The sequence below is a fragment of the Atheta coriaria genome, unplaced genomic scaffold (assembly GCF_025399875.1).
Source record: "Atheta coriaria isolate IRGN ID8LTWV9N9 unplaced genomic scaffold, Caltech_Dcor_3.1 hic_scaffold_10_pilon, whole genome shotgun sequence".
NCBI classification, from domain to species: Eukaryota; Metazoa; Arthropoda; class Insecta; order Coleoptera; family Staphylinidae; genus Dalotia; species Dalotia coriaria.
In genome coordinates this window covers 7,742,430-7,765,843 of record NW_027045452.1, presented here as the reverse complement: position 1 = coordinate 7,765,843, position 23,414 = coordinate 7,742,430, and the positions used below count along the sequence as shown (strand labels likewise).

General features: G+C 34.2%; 1 protein-coding gene, 2 long non-coding RNA genes and 3 other non-coding genes across 7 annotated transcripts; 1 reads left to right on the top strand and 5 right to left on the bottom strand.

Annotated features, from left to right (window-relative positions):
• Window positions 1–916: 916 nt before the first annotated feature.
• On the bottom strand, window positions 917–2,702 carry LOC135800524 (uncharacterized). The gene is made up of 7 exons (XR_010550173.1): window positions 2,477–2,702; window positions 2,315–2,366; window positions 2,145–2,200; window positions 1,979–2,034; window positions 1,814–1,869; window positions 1,648–1,703; window positions 917–1,536 (listed from the first exon to the last, which is right to left on the bottom strand). It is a non-coding gene; the product is annotated as an uncharacterized lncRNA (long non-coding RNA).
• A 189-nt stretch (window positions 2,703–2,891) lies between these two features.
• TRNAF-GAA (transfer RNA phenylalanine (anticodon GAA)) lies at window positions 2,892–2,964 on the bottom strand. The gene has a single exon. It is a non-coding gene; the product is annotated as a tRNA-Phe (tRNA).
• A 288-nt stretch (window positions 2,965–3,252) lies between these two features.
• Cad99C (cadherin 99C) lies at window positions 3,253–22,438 on the top strand. Of its 2 annotated transcripts, none has more exons than XM_065313781.1 (11): window positions 3,253–3,934; window positions 13,569–13,659; window positions 16,086–16,151; window positions 16,216–16,778; window positions 16,847–17,410; window positions 17,484–18,089; window positions 18,144–18,284; window positions 18,341–19,786; window positions 20,134–20,837; window positions 21,115–21,486; window positions 21,810–22,438. In XM_065313781.1, the coding sequence occupies exons 2-11, from the start codon at window positions 13,584–13,586 to the stop codon at window positions 21,943–21,945; spliced, it is 4,674 nt and encodes a 1,557-aa protein (XP_065169853.1). In that variant the 5' UTR covers window positions 3,253–3,934; window positions 13,569–13,583; the 3' UTR covers window positions 21,946–22,438. The 2 variants fall into 2 exon arrangements, with proteins under 2 accessions (XP_065169853.1, XP_065169854.1); XM_065313782.1 differs by lacking the exon at window positions 3,253–3,934 and adding an exon at window positions 3,983–4,294.
• TRNAF-GAA (transfer RNA phenylalanine (anticodon GAA)) lies at window positions 4,586–4,658 on the bottom strand. Its single transcript has one exon. It is a non-coding gene; the product is annotated as a tRNA-Phe (tRNA).
• TRNAF-GAA (transfer RNA phenylalanine (anticodon GAA)) lies at window positions 5,440–5,512 on the bottom strand. The gene has a single exon. It is a non-coding gene; the product is annotated as a tRNA-Phe (tRNA).
• On the bottom strand, window positions 14,488–15,064 carry LOC135800525 (uncharacterized). Its single transcript, XR_010550174.1, has 2 exons — window positions 14,909–15,064; window positions 14,488–14,793 (listed from the first exon to the last, which is right to left on the bottom strand). It is a non-coding gene; the product is annotated as an uncharacterized lncRNA (long non-coding RNA).
• Window positions 22,439–23,414: the final 976 nt, after the last annotated feature.

Genomic DNA, 23,414 nt, shown 5'->3' with positions numbered 1-23,414 from the left:
TCTCAATGTTTTGGTCGGCTCTGAGAGCAGCGACACTTAGAAATATCTCTACAAGTCCTTATAAGGGGATGATCCCCACTATAAAAATTGTTAAGGTATCCTGTATGATTTGTGTACTCCATCTTTCATTTCAGGTACAGGTGAGAACTTGTAAGAATATTTTTAAGTGTCCTTCTCTTGAGGCGACTTAAAAATTAGAAATATTTTTACAAGTTCTTAAAAGGATGTCCTTATAAGGAGTTCCCTCTCTCTGGGGATGATCCCCCACCATAAAAATTGTTGATATGCCTGATAATTCCGGGGATGAAGCGCAGAGACATCGTAGCTGTAGGATGGGCCGGGAGCAATGGACGCATCGAAGAAGTGGGCGATCGACCAGAGCGCCGGAGGCGCTCTGGGAGATAGACCGTAGACTGTCTTATAACGACACGTGCCAAAAAATTTAAAAATTCTGTCACCCCTATTCTCTTTTCTTCCTGTACTCTCTCTTCTTTTCTTCTCTTCTTACTTCTCCTGCTGCTGCTGTTCCCAACTTGCTCCTCCACCATCTTCAACTTATTCTTACTGTTGCTTCGTCGTATTCTGCTTTTCAAGTTATTTCTAACATTTGAATCTTGAATTTTTGTGGTATGCAACCCACATTTCTTAAATTTCTTATTATTTAATAAAATTGCCTTCTACAACTGAGATTCGATCCATGAACCTCCAGCATGCTAGCATATGCACATGCCACCTGAGCCACAACGCTCACTTATCAAGTCCTATTTGTTTCAGGTATAAATGTTGTTGTATTTCTCACCTTTTTAAAAACAACAACACTGTATAGGCTTCATACAATCATTATCATACAAAAATAACTTTTGTAACTATTTCTGGAAACGATAAAGGGAATACAAAATAAATATGCTTGATAATATTATGTCAACTATTATTTTATTTCAATAAAAATGCAAATCAAAATATAATAAATTTGAAAAGTATTAAGTGGAATTAAATTATGATTTCAACATATTACCTTATTTCATCTTATTTACTTAGTTACAATGACTGAAGGTGCTACACAGCCGAAATGTGTCTAACAAATCATGAAATAATAAATCCAATGGAAATTCAATATCACCGAAAGATATCCGACAGAAGACAGGCGCGCTCCTAAATCTTAATCCTGAATTTTACGCGCAATAATTACACATTATTCCGTAATTACCACACGCCGTCGACAATCCACCGAATGTAATGTCACTGTAATGTCGGCACCGAATGCCACGAATGTCGACAGACGAATAAAACACATGCGCATCCCGCAACAACGCACGGCCCACTAAGTAGGGAAGAGAGTTGAGACTGTTGAGAGACAAGATGAACAAAGCAAAAAGTTCAGTTTCGCGGCTGCCAAGAAAACTACTCACAAAAATTATTTTGCAACCCAAGTAAATTTTAACATAAATTTAATAAATTATTTGAAACAAAAGGAACACACTGACAAGATTATTGTCAGTCTGGAATAAGTACTTACAATATTCAGCTGCTAGATGCCTAAAACAAACAAAAATCAGCACCAGCAAAACACTTAAACGGCGTTTTTTGTGGCTTTCCCGAGAGTTTTTCGGAAAAGTTGTATATGAAAATTGTAAAGAATTATAATACCTATAATATGACGTCAAAATGAAGACGCTGTGACGACGGGTTCAGCTGCTAGACGCCTAAAACCAACAAAAATTAGCATCAGCAAATCACTAAAATGGCGTTTTTGTGGCTTTCCCGTAAGTTTTCCGGAAAAGTTAGATATGAAAATTGTAAAGAATTTTAATACCTATAACATGACATCAAAATAACGATGCTGTGACGACGGGTTCAGCTGCTAAACGCCTAAAACCAACAAAAATCAGCAGAGCAAATCACTAAAATGGCGTTTTTGTGGCTTTCCCGGGAGTTTTTCGGAAAAGTTGTATATGAAAATTGTAAAGAATTTTAATACCTATAATATGACGTCAAAATGAAGACGCTGTGACGACGGGTTCAGCTGCTAGACGCCTAAAACCAACAAAAATCAGCATCAGCAAATCACTAAAATGGTGTTTTTGTGGCTTTCCCATGAGTTTTCCGGAAAAGCTGTATATGAAAATTGTAAAGAATTTTAATACCTATAATATGACGTCAAAATGAAGACGCTGTGACGACGAGTTCAGCTGCTAGACGCCTAAAACCAACAAAAATCAGCATCAGCAAATCACTAAAATGGCGTTTTTGTGGCTTTCCCGAGAGTTTTCCGGAAAAGATGTATATGAAAATTGTAAAGAATTTTAATATCTACAATATGACGTCAAAATGAAGACGCTGTGACGACGGGTTCAGCTGCTAGACGCCTAAAACCAACAAAAATCAGCATCAACAAATCACCAATATGGCGTTTTTGTGGCTTTTCCGTGAGTTTTCCGGAAAAGCTGTACATGAAAATTGTAAAAAAATTTAATACCTATAATATGACGTTAAAATGAAGACGCTGTGCCGACGGGTTCAGCTCCTAGACGCCTAAAACCAACAAAAATCACAATTAAAATTAAATTGTTTTGCAAATAGATAATTTTATATCCGCTAGAACACTCCTGCACAAGTTCTACTACTAATAAATCATTAACTAATCAGGAATTTGATATCATATAGCGAATTACAACCTGTAGAATTTCGACGAGCCGCGTGAAGCGCACACGAGTTACTGACACGATGACGACTTGACTCACGCATATAGAGTCGAGCGCGTCTGCAGTGTGCGCGCGCATGCAATATATTTAGATAGTCAAAAGTTTAGACTCTAAACTAAACTCATCTTATTTTATATCATCATTATCTACATATATTTTATCCCAAAATGGTAAAACGGTAAAAGCAATTGCCGAAACCAGGGATCGAACCAGGGACCTTTAGATCTTCAGTCTAACGCTCTCCCAACTGAGCTATTTCGGCTGTTGATAACCTAACCAAATTTAAAAACTCCACTTTAACATTATCAACGCAACATCATCACCTCAGAACTTCCATTGCTTGTTTTGTCTTATATTTTTCAACAAATTAAAACTTTTTTACATCTTTTTCTTAAAAACTGAAAAAAAGAAACTCTGGCATGGCTTCTCGCCAGTTGTATCACAAGTTGCCTACGTTAAACTCTCAAACTACACAAAAACCAACTTAAAAACTTCATAAACTAGTGGGGATATGACTGAGTAACTTCCACCAACGTGACCAACGTGAATGCCACACACGTTAATGTATTCACCAGGTGAGCCATAGCAACTGTAGTAGTAAACTTATGAAAGCCAAAGCAGGCAAGAAGCTCAGCTTCTTTCAAACAACATTCGTTTCGTACCGCGTAGACACGCCGTACCTCGTCGCGTACTTTTACACCGGTACCGCTACATCTTTGCCGGCTGCCCACCTCACCATCTCTCGTTCGCGTAGATTCTTCGTCGTCTTCAGGTACCACCATTGACGCTTCTCGTCTCGCCTCTCGCGTCTTACCTGTGCCGCTCTTCGACAGTTCGCACCGGGCAATGCGCGCGTCGCGAGTGTCATACCTGTGCTTTTAGCCTACCAGCAGCAGTTACCTCACCAGTGTCACAAGCGTTAAGCATTTGATTGCGGGCGGTAAACTGGTAAACAAACTCGCATGCAGTACGGTACCGTCAACAGGTGCGGCGCGAATATTAGACACGCGACCAAAACGCAACAAAACGCGAGGAGAATTTGAATCGAAGCGCCCACGAACCATCAGCACCTGTGCATCACATTAATTCTATTCATGTGTTGTGCGTGATGTAATCAATCAAAGAAAGTGCAAAAGTGTACCAAAATTCAACATGAAGTGAAATTACCTAAAATTACCATAAAAAAAGTAAAAATATTCGTGGATTTGGATTTATCTTTTATACAAAACAAGGTAATTCATTTTAGAATATAAATATAAATATTCTTATGGGTTGGGTTGGTTGCTTGATGGAGCATCGACATCCCGAAGCTTAAAAGCTTGTCTCGTGGACATCTGCGGGTGCGGGTTTACAACATATCTGCACGCGTTTGCTAGCGCAGCAAATATCTAGAGATAAACGTATTCCGTATTCGTGTCTCTTGTGCGGTGTGTGGAAGAAGTTGTGCGCGAGAAGAGCGGTGAGGTGAGGAGGAGGCTGCGACTGGCAACCTAGTGCGAGCACAATACGGCTCGCTAGGCCCGACCGAAAGAGTGTTATGACCTCGATCTCGTCTTATGTTCTCAACTTCGGACTTACCTATACAGCTATAGGTAAGCCAGTCGCTTCTTATACGAGTATTTCTTATGCTATGCGTATTCTTTGGTTTGCGTGATTTCTTTCGTGGATTTTTGGTCAGCGCTAAATTCTGAGTCATTGTATATTCAAACCATAGAGGAACCCAAGAAGTGATTATTAAATATTTAAATATTGAAATGTTGGAGGGGTTTTTAGGTTATGGTAATCAAATATAACCTTAAATTATTCAAAGAAATGAATAAAAACTAAGAAATTTAAATTTTAAAGAGTTAAATGTATTCAAAATATGGAATAGGAAAAAGGATTGCCGAAACCAGGGATCGAACCAGGGACCTTTAGATCTTCAGTCTAACGCTCTCCCAACTGAGCTATTTCGGCTTATAAACAATTTTGTTTAACATTATGCTGCGATTTACACTATCTTTTGAAAGATTTTAATACAAGTAGGTATGTTATGGAGACGTCGCATGGCAATTCATACGGTCTAGTGTTGCTCCGTAGGGAAATGCGCAGGCGCAAGCTCCGTCCCGTAGACAATACCAATAGATAATGGATATTACTCACGGCTTGATCGTCCGTATATAAAGTACCACTTTGTGTGTCTAAAAACCGCGGAAAAACTGACGCTTTATAGGTGTAAGTAGAAAAACAAATTTATTATCTGATTACAAAATTAAACTTTCTAAACAAAACGATAAAGTTTCTTTCGAGATGATTGACAGTTGATTAATTTTTTTCTTTTTTTTTATTCTTTTACATACATTGCAAAAATCTCTCTTTACCTTGTCTTCATAAATATTCGTAGACTTTATTTTATTACTTACTTTATATTACGTTTTATTGACTTTTATCGTTAGGGCCTGCGTGCTGAGATAGTCATGCATTCGCAATTTAAATAAATTCTTCATTCCTCTACACACCCAGACGAGGCGGTTGCAGTTGGAGCACTTTGCTCTTTAGATTGCGAGTACTTGGCCCCTGATATTATTCTGCTATTCTATGCGAATGCATACGTGTAGTCAACACGTTTATTGACTTGGGGGCTTGTGAGTTGTGAATATTTATAAGCACAATATAAATATACATCAATACAATTTATGTATTTGTTAAGTAAATTGTATTTGTTTAAGTAATTTTGTTTAAAAAATTCAATAAGTTATGCCGAAACCAGGGATCGAACCAGGGACCTTTAGATCTTCAGTCTAACGCTCTCCCAACTGAGCTATTTCGGCTGACATTTGCACTTCCGCCGCTTCAATAGCCGCCATTACTGTGCCTTGACTTATCAATCATTTTTAATTACTGCACAATTACTCACACACAAACATAAAACTGTTGCTGATCGCGGCGAAATGGCGCTGGCGTCCCAATGAACTCAATGAAACATGAAAAACAAGTTGCAACTACTGTACTCGTTTTAACCCACAACAAATGGCGACGGGAAAGTTTCCACAACTTGCACATACAACTTGCGGGTCTCTTGCGATTTAATTAAGAGTATGAAATCACTTGAACTCCTTTCATTCATTATATACCTATTTTTCATATTAAATCTTGTTTAAAAACTTTACTTCTACCTTTGTAAGAATATAGAAATTCCATCAAATTACTAATCGAAAGTAAACAATCGAATGCCAAAGCAATAAAAACGCAATTAATTATACGTAAATTCCTAACTGTACATTAGATCATGGATTTAATTTCAACGACTGACGCTGATGGCGCGCTGCAGTCATTAATAAAAACATTAATATTGATACCGTCGATGGCCGATGAAAGTTGTTGCAGTCGGTGCCAATCGCCAGCCGAAGAAAAACTTTAAATACTGTTAATCATGTAAATATTAATAATCACGTGCTGGATAAGAGACCTACGCTATCTCATTAGCGAAAATTAAATATTTAGATAACACATACTTAACATTTACGAAATTAATTAACTATACATTAAATTAGTAAATTTATGGAAAGATTCTATCAATTAATGACAAACCAATAAAACTATTTATAAAATTAAGAAATGAAAACGTTTATTATTTAATTTGTTTAATTTTACTGTCTATGACGATGTAACGAATAAAATGACTAACTAAACATATTATCACCCAAATGAGGACATAATATGATACCTGTGACAATTCTTGCCTGTTTAGTAATGTTGTAATAACGCTAATTAGTGAAAGCTGTCTCATAAGCGCATATTAACATAATTTAAACAAAATTTTCATTTTTGACAATTCCACGAATAAAAAAATATTTTCAGTAACAATACCATAAAAGGCTGCTTCTTACAAAAATCCATGATGTAATTAATCAAAAAGAAAGTTGTAATTCGACGTAAACCTCAAACTCAAATAATGTGCTTTTCTATATTGTGCAGTGTGCAGCCAAACATCGCTTTGGTGCAGCATGTAACAAGTAGCCAGTAACGAATCGCAACAATGAAAAGTGAACGGAACGCTTGGATAACTTTGAACTTTTGTTCGTGCTGTATTGCTGTCGAAGTCGAACTAGTCGCACTATATTGCTGTGTGTCAACGTTTCAATAATGTTACGTGTAGGAGGATTACACACAATGAATGAATGAGACACACAGAAGAAAAAGCAAAAGAAAATTCAACGATTTTTTAATAAATTCCCACGCGTCACAGAAATGTACATAACCTCAAAAATTCTAACCTAAATTGACACGGAAATAAGATGACATTTTAATTGTTTGCATTCTTATTAAAATATTATTATAATTATTATGATAATCATAAATATTCTCAAGTTTTTGGTTATTAGTCATTATATTCCCAATTATATTCCTAAAACTGCGAATTTATTTAATTCTTCACTAAGTAAAGTAGTTTTGTTGATTTTACTCGTATTTTATTTTTGTATACAGTTACAGTTATTATATACGAATATACTTCTAACCAGTAACACACACGGTGGAGACGCAAACGTGTAGTCATTATCCATAATGCCATAATTGCAGCTATACTTGTAAAGCTTGTACGATATGGGTAAAGTTCGTACCTATTCGTAAATACGCTGGAAACTTGTTTGTTGTTTCATAGAGCTCCACAGATTCCGTTTATTTAGAATTTATTTACCTGCATACCCAACATCATTTTTATTCAATGCAAAGGCGTGTGAGAATGGGCACAGCAATTTTTTTAAATTCAAGATTGAAGACATATTATTTAAACATTGAATATAATGAACACAAGTTGGGTTTATTTGTTGATCTAATTAAAAACATATTTGAAGAATTATGCATGAAGTATGATTAGTTCCGTTACACTTCATTGGTGTATTACTTTAAAATTAGTTTTTAAGTAGGAAAAACTATTAAAATACCAAAAATAAGCAAATATTTTGATTTTACGTGGATTGGCATTTGTTTAATCTTTTGTTGCACTGGTTATATACTCAATTACTCTTGTAAAAATGCCGGTAAATATTTCCTGAAGTCTAAATATGAATTCCGCGTCGCTCAGTTGTATTCACTTGTGTTATGTTTAAATGATTTTGTTGTAACGTAACGTGCACCCCAACAAATGATCTGAAAAATCGTGCTTAAGTTATAAAAATTTGCATTGCAATTTGTAGGGATGTTGGGATCATAATTACAACAATATTTCCAATGTTACCATCGATGTCATGTATTTGAACAAATATTCTAGGTCATAATTGCTAGGAATTAAAATATTTTTCGTTGATACACACAGAAACGGAAACGCTATAACGAGGAAATTAATATAAACCAACCAAACTATACAAATTTCGCCGTTATATAGAGTCTATCATTAAATAGTAGCTACGCTGTATTATATTTAATAGTTCAGTGTTGGACTTGCGGTATACATACCGAACATAGGACTACTAATGTAATTTTTACATAGGTTTTGAAGCAAACCAATAAAATTTAATTTTAAAACAAGACAACACTCTATTATTACTAATATTGCTAATTTTGTAAAAATTACCTAATATATTGCAAGATATCTATACCCATAACTATTTATAAAGCAAAAATATTCTCACATTTGCCAACTGTTTGTAATCTCCACCATTTGCCAAACCGCGTTACCACGTCAGCGCTCACTCGCCATACAACGCAAATAATTTATTATAACCACGAACAATAACATATTGTAAGCACACATGTATTGTACACCGTACTTATCTACCTGCTACCTGCACCATAACGAAGCATATTGATGCGGGCACGCATTATCGCGAAAATTCAATATGGCCGCTGGTCACACGCTGCGAAACCTTTCTTCGACAAGAAAGCAAAATCAATGAATAAAAGCGCTCGTTTATACTGCAAAGAAGCCGACGCGTCGTGATTTGAAATGGTTCCCATTCAATCTCAAGACTCAAGAAACACCTGTTTATTGTGCAGAATCTTCTGTGCTCAACAAACGGACACGGCCACAACCGACAAGAAATCAAAGTACTGTTAGACGCACACAACAATTTCACGTATTTGAGTGTCGGGCATTCGCAAAGATAGAAAACAATTAAAAGCATTCAAAGAAAATTTAAGGTTAAGTCACACAAAAAGTAATATGAGACTTATTAAGACATATGCAGAAAAATTAAGTAATAAGTACAGTTACTTCACTTCTGAATTTATAAATTACAACATATTAAGTATACTTATTAATGATATTTCACGAATAACGTTTCTGATGTTTATAAACCGTGAATTTTGACCATTATATACTTCATAATATAGGAAGTTAGATATTTTAAGGTTATGTCTTTAAAATCATGTGCAACCGGTGTTAAGTCACGTAAAACACACAAAACTAACAGTTATTAATAACATAATACAAAATAAAAGTTAATGATAACTTTCACCATTACCCACAGCCGAAATAAATCGATTTTTAAACGAATTAAAAATTAAATCGAAATATAAATGATTATTCAACCACATTCAACAAAATTCAATAGTAATAGTAAACTTCCTTCAATGGCCACAATTGTGTTGTCCTGCTGGGTGACTGAATGTAAATCGTGGTAAATTGGTGTTTCTTGTTACGTGTACTATTTACTTGTCATTATATTTAAGAGAGATACTGTTACGTGCGTGATATGCTTTTACGGCTGGCGTGCTTTTACGGGTGTGCAAATTTGTGCGGCGAATTTCGCAGCTGGATTGCATTGAATAACATTGAACGGATTGAGGAATTCGTGCACGTAGCCCAAGAGCATTTCCGCTTGCTAATGCGAGCGCCGTTCGGCTTTCAGGTTCATTTTGTTGTGAATGTCTTGTCTTGTCACGATGTTGGTTGTTACGTTTGTTGAACTGAAGTTGCGAGTTATGTAATGGGTAATGAAAGGAAAAACTTAGAAATTCAAAAATTGATATATGCAGGGTAAAAATCAAAGTGCGGTTAGTTAGAACGTGTATAACTCAAGAACCGCTAGACGGATTTTGATGATCTATGTTTTTTTGGATTCGTTTTGGTTGAGAATAGAAGAATACTTATTAAAATTTTAAAAATTTTGACTTACAGGGTGTTAAAAATGAAATTAAAGTTGATATGGAGATTCTATCATAGTTATACTTGAATAATTGAATTCTAGATGGCGATAAAGTGCATTATTAGCATTTCTTATTTCTTTAAAATAAAATTACGAAACTTTTTGATGAAATATACCCATTTTAGGTCCAAAAAGTAAAAACTAAGTACATTTTTCCTAAAAAAATAGCAAAACCTACTGATTTTATAAATTATTTGTTTATATATTGTTATCACAAGAATTCAGGTCAGTTTATTACAAAAATAAACCTACGATAACGTCGAAAATTGAAACGTAAAACGTTAAAACTTCTTATCGATTGCCACAAGGTCTTTTTTGCGCAACGTAACTTTACCATGACATCATATTTGAATAATTTAGGTAGGTACTAAATTATAATACTAAAAACCTTGAAAAATAAAATGTTTTTTCTACTATCGCAGATTTAATTTTTTGAACTTGTTTTTTTAAATGAATGACAAAATGATTGTAACTTTGACCCAGCACCAAATAAATCAACGATGCGTACGATTTCCGCTATGCCAGACGAATCTGCTGCGGTATTACACCTTTACCTCTCTGTGTGTGTATTATGTGTTCGCGTCACTCACACAGAATGATGATAATTGCGGGCAATGCAGGTGCAGCCGGTGTCATGTCATGAGCGAGGTGTAACGACTTCCTCTGCAAGTCTGCATGCAGACTCTGCATCCCACCCAATTCAACCCAGATTGGTGAATGAACTGTATCACAATACAATATCACTGCACAAAAATCAAAAATTTTCTTAGTTGTTTTTTTAAATTTTAAATAATTTGGTATTGCGTGTGGTTTGGTTGTAATCAGAGCAAGGTAATAATATGTTCTTAATATGTATCAGAGTGTGCATAGTACGTGTCTGAAGAAAGTTATTCCATTAGATTAGAATATTAACACTTTTAGTTTAGAATTCATTTCTACTTGAGTACAAACAGAAAAAAACTATTTTTTTTAAATCTACCGTATAATAGTTAATCACTTCATCAAGGTATAGCATCTAAATGTGTTTTTCATGTTTCTTTTCACTTTTATGAGATTTTAACGAAGAGAAAAAATTAATTTCTTTATAAATTACACGTTTGTTAAACAAATCTAACCTCAAAGCTTCAACTACAATATTCTGACAGAACGTGAAACTTTATGCAACCAATTGTGCATGAATGTCTACAATTAAACTAAAAATAAAGAAATAAAAAGAAATTTCGTACTTTCAAGGATTAAATCCCAGTTGAAGCAAATAAAACAATTGAAATATACTCAATTGTTTCAATTGAAACAACATTGCGCCAGTTTCTTTACTTTCATTTGATTCATTAGTGAAATTTTATCTACAAACTATAAAAACAAGAAAAATCTTTTACTTTTTTAACTTGAAATTGTGTGACTAGTTGTTTACTCAATATACTTATTTCTAATTATAACTAATGATGAGTAATTTTTGAAGGTCAAAACATATTAATAACTTTCTGCAGTTCATATTATAGTCTGTTGAAACTCTTGAAAGTCACATAATGAAAATGTCTATGAATATATTCTATTGTACAATATAATTGTTCAGGTCTATAGACACGATTAGATTGTAATAACATTCTTTGAAATTGTTCCGTGTGTACACATGTAACCTTGAACGAATTCGTCTACACCACACGTAAATAAATAATGGTAGCAATTTCGAGGACTTTCAATTTTTACACTTCAAGCTTAAACTTTAAGTTTTTTAGTACACTACATCAAATAACAATTAAATTATGTATAATTATCATTGTTCTCTACTTGTTTTTCTTTTTAGTTGAGTTTCACGTTGATATACGTTGAATGTCAAACGGAAATTACACATTTTCAAAACTTTCACAGAAAAGTGGAAGATGTCATGTGAAGAATAATAATAATTAGTTTTAATGCTTTGTTTTGAGGTTATAAAAACTAAACTTGGCTACTTTTAAACATTTTAAATTGTTATAATATCCTTGACATTTTTATTTTAATGTTTAAAGCAAAAAATAAATAAAAAACAAAAGTTTTAAAGGTTTAAATATAAAAAGTTTAAAATTTTCAAAATGGAGAGAGTTTAATGTGTACGGATGTAAAATGTGTAAAAAAATGCATCATGTAAATTGATAACTATGCAGGTTTGCATGTAGCTGCGCCGGAATGCCCGCCATGTTGGTATCATTGGCATGGCAGGCATTTGGTCGAAAGAAGCCAGCGAGCAAGCACTTAGGTTACACCTAGACATGATGGTTACGACATGCGAGTGTGCATCTCGTAAATTCCACACTCTCTAAACACACTCCACAGTCTTTCGACTGAGAAGCATCTCTCAGGTGTGCATAATGTTTATTTGCATTATTCAACGATGAGGAAGTAATCCTCGAAATATTTTTATAGGATTTGAATTTAAATTTAAATTAATCCCAATTTATCAAGGCAATTTGCCACCTGCTGTCAAACTAGTTAAAATCACGTCAAAATATATTATAGGCAACCAGTAATTCATGGTGTAAAATGTGTTGCATACTTTCAGGCGTATTCATAATTTCTATTTATTAAATTAATATTTTTATATTTTTAATGAATGCAGAGTGAAACAATGAGTTTGTTGACATGAACATGTTAATTATTTTTTAGTGTTACGTGTGTTGCATGCTTTAATTAGTTTTTCAGAAAATTACTCATTACGTAAGAATGCAACACTTGTGTAATTTATAATTTCCGGAAGTGTCATAAAATGTCATGTCAACGCTCAAGACTAGAAAATTTATTATAATTTTAAACAAAATTATAATTAATTTTAAAAAATTTAAGAAAATTGTTTAAAAAAGCGCATTTCAAATTAAAACGAGATAAAACATTACAATTTACAGGATTTTAATTGATAGCTATATGCTCATTAAAATCTTAATTAAATAATAACTGTATTTCAACTTATCGCACACAAACAATAAATAAATGACATCTGAGATGTAAGCAAATACATTTTGAGGTTAATTGTGAATAGTCAGAGGGAATATTCTCATACCTAACAGTATGCGAACATTTTTGCATTGTTTGCGCTCAAAATTAGTTGAGTAATTTTCGCTTAGTTGACTCACCTCGTCTTCATTAGGTTACGTTATAAATTCTAGCTGTAAAGTGTGTGGATTGTCGAACGACAGCGCTAATTACGCGGCGGAGTAACTGCGGTTGACAGCTGCGTGATACAGCAGGCTCCACAGGTTGCTGTTAGTCTAACCTTAAATCCAAACACATAACATGTTCTATTTGTTATAATTTACGACTTATAAATGACTTCCTGTGTTCCTACAGTGAACATATGTTGTTTTTTCTTTATCTGAATAAAATATTTGTCTTCTGTAAAGTTTAATTAACTTTTTAATAGGTGTATATCTGGTTGCATATTGTTGAAACGTTTAAAAAGCGGAAAAACTTATTTTTGTGGAAATACGTGATTAAAACAATCAATTTCGTGGTGTATTTAACTTATTGCATGTTTTTAAATCTAATTTTAACGTTTCTATTCATGTATACCTGGTTGCATACAATTAAAACTCTCTAAAAAACAGAAAAACTTATTTTTGTGGAAATTAACGATTAAAACAATAATTTCTTGGTGTTATTACACTAAAATCGTTGTATTTAATATTTTCCTGTATTTATCCAACTAATTCTTATAAATTTTATATCTTTTATCGTGTTTTAAAGTGTAATTTTATTGTTACAGGAAATCTTCTCCTTGATGGCGGTTTCCGGGCACACGTCATTAGTTTTTCTGCTGGTGACAGCGTGTTGTCTACTCAGCACACAAGCAGCAGGTAATTTTTCATGCAATCACTTTTAATTTACTTCCCAAAACTGCATTTTGATTGACAAATAAAAAATGACTTTATGAATATAGATATTAATGAGTTTCGAGATTTAACTGATACGAAACTCTGTGCGTACAAGTACCTACTTAATGTTCATTTTCGTTTACTCACAGTTTAACAGTTACTAGTATTCATGCATATTAAATCAACTTGCTGCGTTTGATCAGCGATATTAAAATTGATTGGTTTATTCATTGCTTGAATATAACTGTAAATGATTTTTCTTCTAAATCGACTATGAAATCATGAATAAAATTTGTATAAAATCATTTTACGCCTGATATTAGGCAACATATTATACTTTAGTGTATTTTGGGTTGTATACCACATATAATTTATATATAATCATTGAAATGTTATCTATATATGAGCCGCTTATTTTGAAAGTGGCCTAACTCCATTTATCTTCAAATCGAGATATTGAAAGTTTTGCGTTTCAATGAATTTAAAAATATACGTATAAGATACAAAGGAGTCATACTGCTTAAGCGTATCTTAGGATGTTAAATTTAAAGTTCCTGTTAAAATAGTGGCAATTATTAAGTAAATAACGTGCGTTTCCTTATCAAGAATGGAGTTGGGCCACTTTCAAAATTAACAGCCAGATTCATTATAAAATTTGAAGATGCCCAAGTCCATTCAACATAATTTAAGATGTTTCAAATTGAAGAAAAAAAACGTCTTCGTTTCACAGACAGCTTCGTGAAGTAATACATTTTGTTTGTTAAAATCTGCCAAACCCTAAAACTTCTCAAAAATATTCTTTCTTTCTTCTTCATTATAATTTTTTGTGCACGCATTCCGACAACCACAATCTTTGTTTTCGAAATTTTTTTCATGAACAATACTTCCGGTTTAACTGCAATATCTTTTTCCTGAATTCCGTTTTATCTTTCGCACTTTTTGGATATATGGTGCATCAATCTTTTCTCCATTGTTATTTGAATCTTCATCCTCTGACGAGGAATATTGTTTTATAACTCTTTTTCTTATTCGCTTTTTTTTTATTAATTACTATTTCTTTTTCACTATCTGAACTAAGTGGTCTTCTTCGGTTCTTCCTCATTGGTGCAATAATTTCTATAATTTAATATTAAATTTTAAGATTTATATTAATTAAACGTACAGGTTAATTAACTAACGCAATTGTCCCAAAAATGAGGTGGACTTGTAAATACTAATTAATTGAAATTACCTTCATCGCTGCTTTCCGACATTATCAATAGTAAATACCTTGATGTAACTATAAATGGAGTTAGGCCACTTTCAAACCACACGGGTCAGTTATTCAATTAATTCGGAAAACCTATGTGTAAAAAATGTACCGTATTTTCTCTGAATATATGCAATCTGAAGTGCGTCACTGATAAATAACATGAAGTTGTACATGTAACCATGGTAACCGGCAAAAAATTGAAAAACGGAGTTAGGTGACTTTCAAAATAAACGGCTCATATATAAAATTTGCGTGTCACAGTGTTTGTTTCCATACTCCTCCGAAACGGCTTTACCGATTTTTACCAAATTTTATATGCGAATTCAGTAGGTCTGAGAATCGGCTAACATCTATTTTTCATGCCCCTAAGTAATAAGGGTTGTTCACCCTTAACTTTTTTTTTAATATTTGGACGAATATTTTTGTTTTTATTTTTTTATGATGTGGCATTAAAAAATACATACAACCCTAAATTTTTAGTTTTTTATCATCAACCCCTATTTCTTTTTAACCATTTTAGTAATTTAATCATTTTTCATCCCGCCCAAAGAAAATGTTTATATGCGTATTCAGTAGGTCTGAGAATCGGCAACTATCTATTCTTCATATCTCTAAGTGATAAGGGTTGTTCACCCTTAATTTTTCTTTTATTTTGGTCGAAATTTTTTGTTTTTATTTTCTTAATGTGGCATTAAAAAATACATACAACCCTAAATTTTTGGCTTTTTATCACCAACCCCTATTTTTTATAATAAGTAAGTTACTTTTTGTCTACACTAAAATTTATCTAGAAACTAGAAATAATTTATATGGCAAAACAACGTGTGCCCGGTTAACTAGTTTTTATATAAAATAACTTGATATCCGATCGTATGACTATATGAGTCATGCACGTTCGACGGATATAATAAATATGAAGGAGCTTATTCCTCCACGACGGTTTGCGTGCATGTCGCAAGGGTCTAACTGTTATTTGTCAATGATATTCCGGTTAAGTTAGGTTGAGCGAGGTTAAGACGTAGGCGTGACTGCTTTTTCTTTCTATTTAAGATCTAGATATGAATAAAATACATTTTAAACAATTTCAAACCAAAAGCAGCGTTTGTGACCTTTTACATTTTCACTTACTCTATGTTCTTATTCTAACCATTTGCAGAATTATGTGACGTAACTACAGGCCAGTCCAATATAATTCTAGACATTGAAGAAAGCAGAGGATCATGTAAGTTCCCCTTTCACACGTAACATTGGTTGCCTAACTCAACAAAATTCATTAATTTCCACAGCGATAAGTCAAGAAACAATCCCTAAAGAATTACCAATCGAAGGCGAACCCAATGTAGATATATTCCTCGATTTACACTTCCCTAAAGGCCCTGCTGTGTTTTTCTTAAACGGCAAAAAACTACAACTATTGACACCACTGGACAGAGACGAAGATGGCGTCTCACACATTGTCTTCCAATTGGTGTGCACCGTCAAGGCTACCCACAAACGCCGATCAATCCCGATCATTGTCCGACTTACAGACATCAACGACAACGCGCCAGAGTTTCAAAACACTCCTTATATGACAACAATATCCGAATTAACACCTGTAGGCACAACAATATTTCAATTCATCCACGCGAAAGACAAAGACGCCGGGGTGAATGGCTTGGTTGAATACTCAATAATTCCTTTAAAAGACAACATTGGGAGTGAGTATGATGTAGGCAACTCACGCATCACCTCTGCGGATGGCTACGGGTTCTTTGCTATCAACTTACCACATCAGGGACAGGTCACGGTGAATCGGACTTTGGACTATGAGAAAACACAGCGATACTATTTGAATATCCTTGCAACGGTATGAAAACATAACATAACCTCAATTTTAAACTATTATAACTAACATAACCTATATTTTAACACCAGGATCGCGCTCGGAATGAATCCCAACGCATGCCTTCATCAACAATCCTCACGATAAATATAAAAGACGACGATGACCAGAATCCCTCCTTTATTTACAAAGGATGTATGTTATTGGACGGAACATGCATCAATCCGGAATACCAAGCTTCCGTTTCGAGTGGAGTTCTTCATGGTGTGCTTAACATCTCCCCGGAAAAGATTCAAGCTATCGATATGGATACAATAAATGCACCCATAAGATATTCGTTTGTAAGCGGAACACCGGAAACATTTACAGACTACTTCCGGGTTGATCCTGATACGGGAGCTATACATCAGACTAAGGCTGTGGATACGTCAACGACAAAACGCTTTGACATTATTTTAAAAGCGCAGGAAGTGTCCGAGGCGAAACGATCGACGACTGCTAAGCTGGCGATTACAGTTAAACCGGTCGATGCGAACCCACCGGAAATCCAAGTGACGGCATCGGAAGGCTTCGTTGATGAGAACGCGCCGATTGGGACGAATGTCGTGGATATTATTGGAATGCCAATACAGATTACAGTTGAAGATAAAGATTTTGTAAGTGTAAATTCATTTAAAATTAAAAAAAAACTAATTTGAGGTTATAAAACTAACATAACCTATTTTACAGGGAATTGACGATCCAAAACCACAATATCTCTTTGAATTGACAACACCATACTTTACAATTGATAAATCTGGTAACCTCGTAGTTAATGAGAATAACATCGACAGAGATCCACCGAATCCCGGAAAATTCCGGTTTCAAATCGTCGCGAGAGAAAAAAATGGCGTCGCTGCAAGCGCCCCGTTATCCCTCGCTGTAAACCTCAATGATGTGAATGATAATCCGCCGGTTTTACCGATGATCCCGCCTGTTTCCGTTCCTGCAGGTGATTTGAAACGTAAAGTTATCACTATCCAAGCTACTGATAACGATGAAGGACGCAATGCGGAAATAACCTATTCCATATATCATGTTTCCAACAATGGTAATAATAAATTCATCATCAATTCACGTACTGGAGTATTAGAAACAGTTGGAAAGTTAAACGCTGGTGATCAATACAGTTTGACAGTTCAAGCAACTGATAAAGGTGGGTTGTATACCCAAGCGATTGTTGAGGTTACAATCAGTCCGGGACCAAACACCCAAGCACCTATATTCGATCAAAATGTTTATGATATTGAAGTGAGTGAAGGAGCAAGTATAAATTCAACAGTCGCGTCTATTTTTGTAAGTAAATAGCTCACAATTGAGGTTATGTTATGAAAAACATTATTTTTATAGGCTATTGATCCGGAAAATGATCCGGTGACTTACACAATCGTAAACGGGAATGATTTACGACAATTTGCGATTGGGTCCAAGACTGGTATCATCACAGTTATCAGAAGATTAGATAGAGAAGATTTAACTAAATATCAATTGGTAAGTTAAAATTTTTCCATATAAAAATGATTTTAACCTCACTTTTTCCTAAAAAGATGATAAAAGCAGAAGATGCTGGTAAATTATCAAGCACAGCAACAGTAAACATCAAAGTAACTGACATCAACGATAAAAACCCTGAATTCGTCGGTGATCCCTATAGTTTCACTGTGAAAGAAGGAATGAATCACACTTCAGTTGGATTTATTCACGCCACAGACGCTGATGAAGGAATAAACGCTCAAGTATCCTATTCAATTCCTTCCAATCTACCGTTTAGTATTGATAGTGATAGTGGTGAGATAACCACAACACGTCCATTGGACTACGAAGAACAAAAATCATACCAGTTTGTTGTAACAGCGAAAGATGGCGCTCCTGATGCACGACTTGCAACTGCAACTGTCACAATACAAGTTCTTGACATTGAAGATGAATTACCTATTTTTAATCGTCCGGAATATGAAGCAACCGTACCGGAAAACATGCCTGATTACTTCGTAACAGATGTAATGGCACACGATCCTGATACTATTAAAAAAATAACTTATGTTATTGTGCGTGGTGCGACTGATTTGTTCAGAATCGACGAAAGCAGTGGCGCCATCTATACAATCAGAGGATTAGACTATGAACGTGATACACAACATACGCTTATAATCGGAACACTGGAGAATATGTCAAATGAAAAAGGAAGCACTACAAAAGTTATTATTAACGTTGAAGACCGAAATGATATTCCCCCAGTATTTACAATCGTACCACACCCGATTACACTAGATGATGACGTGGCGATTGGTACACTTGTCACGAAGTTAATGGCGACGGATTCAGATGGCACTGCACCCGGTAACAAAGTCAGATATGAAATTATCGGCAGAGGCAAAGCATCAAAATATTTCCAAATAGATCCGGATACCGGAAATGTAAAAGTCACAAATGATTTAAAGAAAGAAATTGATACTGAATATCAAGTTGATGTTCGTGCGTATGACCTAGGTGAACCTCAGTTATCTTCAGTGATAACCTTAGATATTTACATTCAACATGTCGCCACTGTCGCACCGGAAGTAGGGTTAAGATTCGCGGATACTTCTTATACAATACAAGTGTATGAAAATGCAACTGTGGGGAAATTGATCAAAACCTTGACGATTGTTAATAGCAGATCACATGGCATGACTATTCCCTTGAAGTGTCATATTATCTCTGGTAATATGAGAGGTTTGTTCAGGATTAATGTCACTGAGGACAGAAACTGTGCGTTGTACTTGAATGGAACTTTGGATTATGAAATGGAGGAGAGTTATAGCATTGAAGTGCAGATTATGTCTCTGCAGGGTTTTATTAACAAGGAATTTGCGATTACTGAGGTTAATATTAATGTGGGGGATGTGAATGATAACGCGCCATATTTTATCTATCAGAATGATAAGGCGAAGAAGTATTATGCTGCGCTGGCTGATAATGCACCTTTGGCTACTACTGTTATACAAATTAAGGTAATATAATCAATTTTTACATAAATTTAACCAAAAATAACCGTAAAATTAAATTTTAACCAAATTGACTTAACTTAACCTATTTTTACATAGATCATAACCAAATATAACCTTAAAATACGATTTTAACCTAAGATAACCTAACATAACCTAATTTTACGTAGAATATAACTAACTATAACCTTAAAAAATAACTTTAACCTAACCTAACTTAACCTAACCTATTTTTATATATATCATAACCAAATCTAACCTTAAAATATAACATAACCTAATCTTAACCTAATCTATCCTATTTTTACATACAACATAACCTAAAATAACCTAAAATTTTATTTTATTTCCAGGCTGATGATAAAGATAGCGGTAAACTAGGAAAAATCAACTTCTCCTTGAGAGGTAACCAAAGTGAATATTTCTCCATGGATCAGCAATCTGGCATAATCAAAACAAAGAAAAATTTCGACTCTATCGAAGAACCCTTCAAACTAACAGTAACAGCCCGAGATAATCCCAATTCCACCAAAAACTTCCACGAAACCGAAACCGAGTTAATCGTAAATTTAATAAACGATAAAAACCGAATGATTCTGGTAATTGGCGATGCGAAACCGGATGTGGTACAAACAAAACTCGATCTGTTATCGGATATCGTCCAAGAGCAAAGCGGGCTTGTAATGGGCATCGAGAAATTAGCACCGAGAGAGTTTGTTAATATAAATGAAACAATCGAAACGGATCCAGCTGCTACAGATATTTGGTTCTATTTGATAGATCCACAGAGTGATAGTATTCTTGCGAGGAATAATAATATCGTACAGAGGTCTATCTTTGATAAACCAGCAATGGATAATATCACTTTTGATATAACCGGACAAATCAAACATACGGCGTTTAATATTCATGAACCGCTGGTTATACACAGGGTTAAAACTGCTTCGATTGCTTCTGTTAATGGAGAAGTTTTTCCTTATGCGTTGATTGTCATCGCTTGTGTTATATTCATCTCGGGGATAATTGGAATTATTTATATTTGTGTTTCATGGAGCAGGTTAGTGTCTAACTGTCAAACTGTCAAATTTCAAAAACTGTCAAAATTGTCAAAACTGTCAAATGGCAAACTATCATATGGCGAACTGTCAAATGTCAAATATATGGCAAACTGACAATTGCCAAACTGTCAAACTGTCAAATATCAAAAGTTCAATCGTTTAACTGTCAAATATCAAATTATCAAACTGTCAAAACTCTTAAACTGTCAAACTGTCAAATTCCATAGCTTTACATTGAGGTTATGTACTAAAACCATGTTTTCTCCTATTTTTCAGATATAAATCATTCAAAGATCAAATGCAGCGTTCCTATGTAGTACCAGCGAGTCCCGCCAGATATGATTCTGTCTACGTAGAGCCAAATTTAAAAGAATACGAAACGCAAGTGTTGCAAATGTGTGTTCCTGTTGATGATCCCGATGAGTACAATGATCTACACTTGGACTTCAGCAATAAGAATCACGCGTTCAGTTTGGACAATGTTAGTTATATCAGTAAAGATAATCTACACGGGAATAAAAAGTATGGTAAACAGAGTCCTGTAAGCAGTGAATCTGCTACTACTGCGCGTGCGTCAAGTGTTGGTGATCATATTTTAGGAACACCAGGGAATACACATTCATTACGAAGAGATCATAATATTTATAGGTGAGTAATGAACATTTTTATGCAATTTTATGTTTTTTCTATATCCATCTTTAAAATGCCAGAGTTTTAAGACACGAAAAGTGGTATTTTAGTCACGAATAGTTAAAGCTGTGATTAAAGTACTTTAGTCACGGGTAGAGCTTGTATTTCTATTGAATGTATTTCTAACCTTACATTTCCAAGTAATGTGCGAACAAAATTCGAAGTTTTAAAATAAAAAAGTCAAAAACAAAAGCAAAACGTGGTTAAAGTGCCACTTAGCACACTTGATACTAAATATACTATTATTTTTACTTTTTTACTAATTTTTCTTTACTTTCTAGATCATCAGATGAAGATGATGACATGAATACATCTCCATCGAACGATAACGTGATGTTCAGAGAAAAGAAAGACTACTCACACATGAGTTTCGGTTACGGTGATCATTCGCCAGTGGAAACCACAACGGAGCTCTAATTATATATTGTTTTTGTTACTCTTTATGAAGAAAAAGTTTCAGTAAAATCTATTATTCAATTCGACTGCCGTTATAATAAATCATGTATCGTTGAACGAGCAGAAGAGAGTCGCTCATTCAATGCCATAGTCAACGACGCATCAAAATATTTGTTACATAGACATGTTTGTTTTATAATTTAGTTTAGTAACGTGTAAGATAACGACGATTATTTATATAATTATGATTAATTATGGCTGGAGTCAATTTTATGTTAATGTAATATAGACAACAAACGTGTTTCGAGTATATTTGGATTTTTGTGTGTGTACATGGATGGGAATGCATTGTATGCATCGTACGAGTTTAATTATTGCTTTGTGTTATTTATATGATGAAGAATACGAAGGGAAAACTTGTGTAGATTTACTCTAAGATGACTAATTATGTATGATAGACTTTTTGTATGGAATTATCAAGTTTTAAGAACAGAATATATAAATATTTCTATGAGGTTTGTGCACTTACTTTGTTTTGTTGATGTTTTGACTTCGGATGTTGGCGTGTTGGCGAGATAACATCGTTAAAGAGTGTTTTGCTTGAGTGTAGACTCCGTGCTGCCCTCTATGTGTAACACTACCAAAACTATTGTTCAATTCTTTAAATTCTTGAATTTCAGCGGTTCAAAACACGAATTTGAATGTAAAACCACACAAAAATGATAGTTAATAGTCTTCAACAGGTCCAGATTCACTTTTTAATTAATATAAAACGTTTTAAACGTCTTAAAATTGAATTTATAGCCGGAGCAGGTTACACACACTCACCGCGTGCAAATCTCAGCTGTTACTGCGTTATCTGCGCGTTGAATAACAAGTTTTGACTAAACAAATCAACCAAGAAGTAGAAAATCATGAAATTTTGTATATTTACACTTAAAATGACTTGAACGTAGACTCTGCGCTGTTTCATATGTGTAAACACCGGAACTATGATGAAATTTAATAAATTACATTTAAATTATTGAATTTCAACGGTTTCAAACGCGAATTTGGTTGTATAAGCATTTAAACTCGATAGTATATGGTCGAGGCGAATTAAGAATCACTGTATAATCAATATAAAATGTTTAAACGTGTTAAAACTGAATTTACAACGCGAGCAGGTTAAAACACACACACCGCGTGCAAATCTCAAGCGACACTGTGTTATCTGCACGTTGAATGACTTGTTTTGAGTAAACAAATTGGACAAGAGGTGCAAGGGTATAAAATAACTTGAACGTGAACACCGTGCTGCCCTCTACACGTTGAATTATTGAACTATTATGCTATTCGTTAAGTTCGTTCAAATTATTGAATTTTAAACAGTTTAAAAACAAAGATTGATTGTAAAAACACACAAAATCAATATTTTATAGTCTTGGGCAAATTTAAATTTCCTTTTTATTCAATTTCTAACGATTTAAATGCACAAAAATTGATTTTAA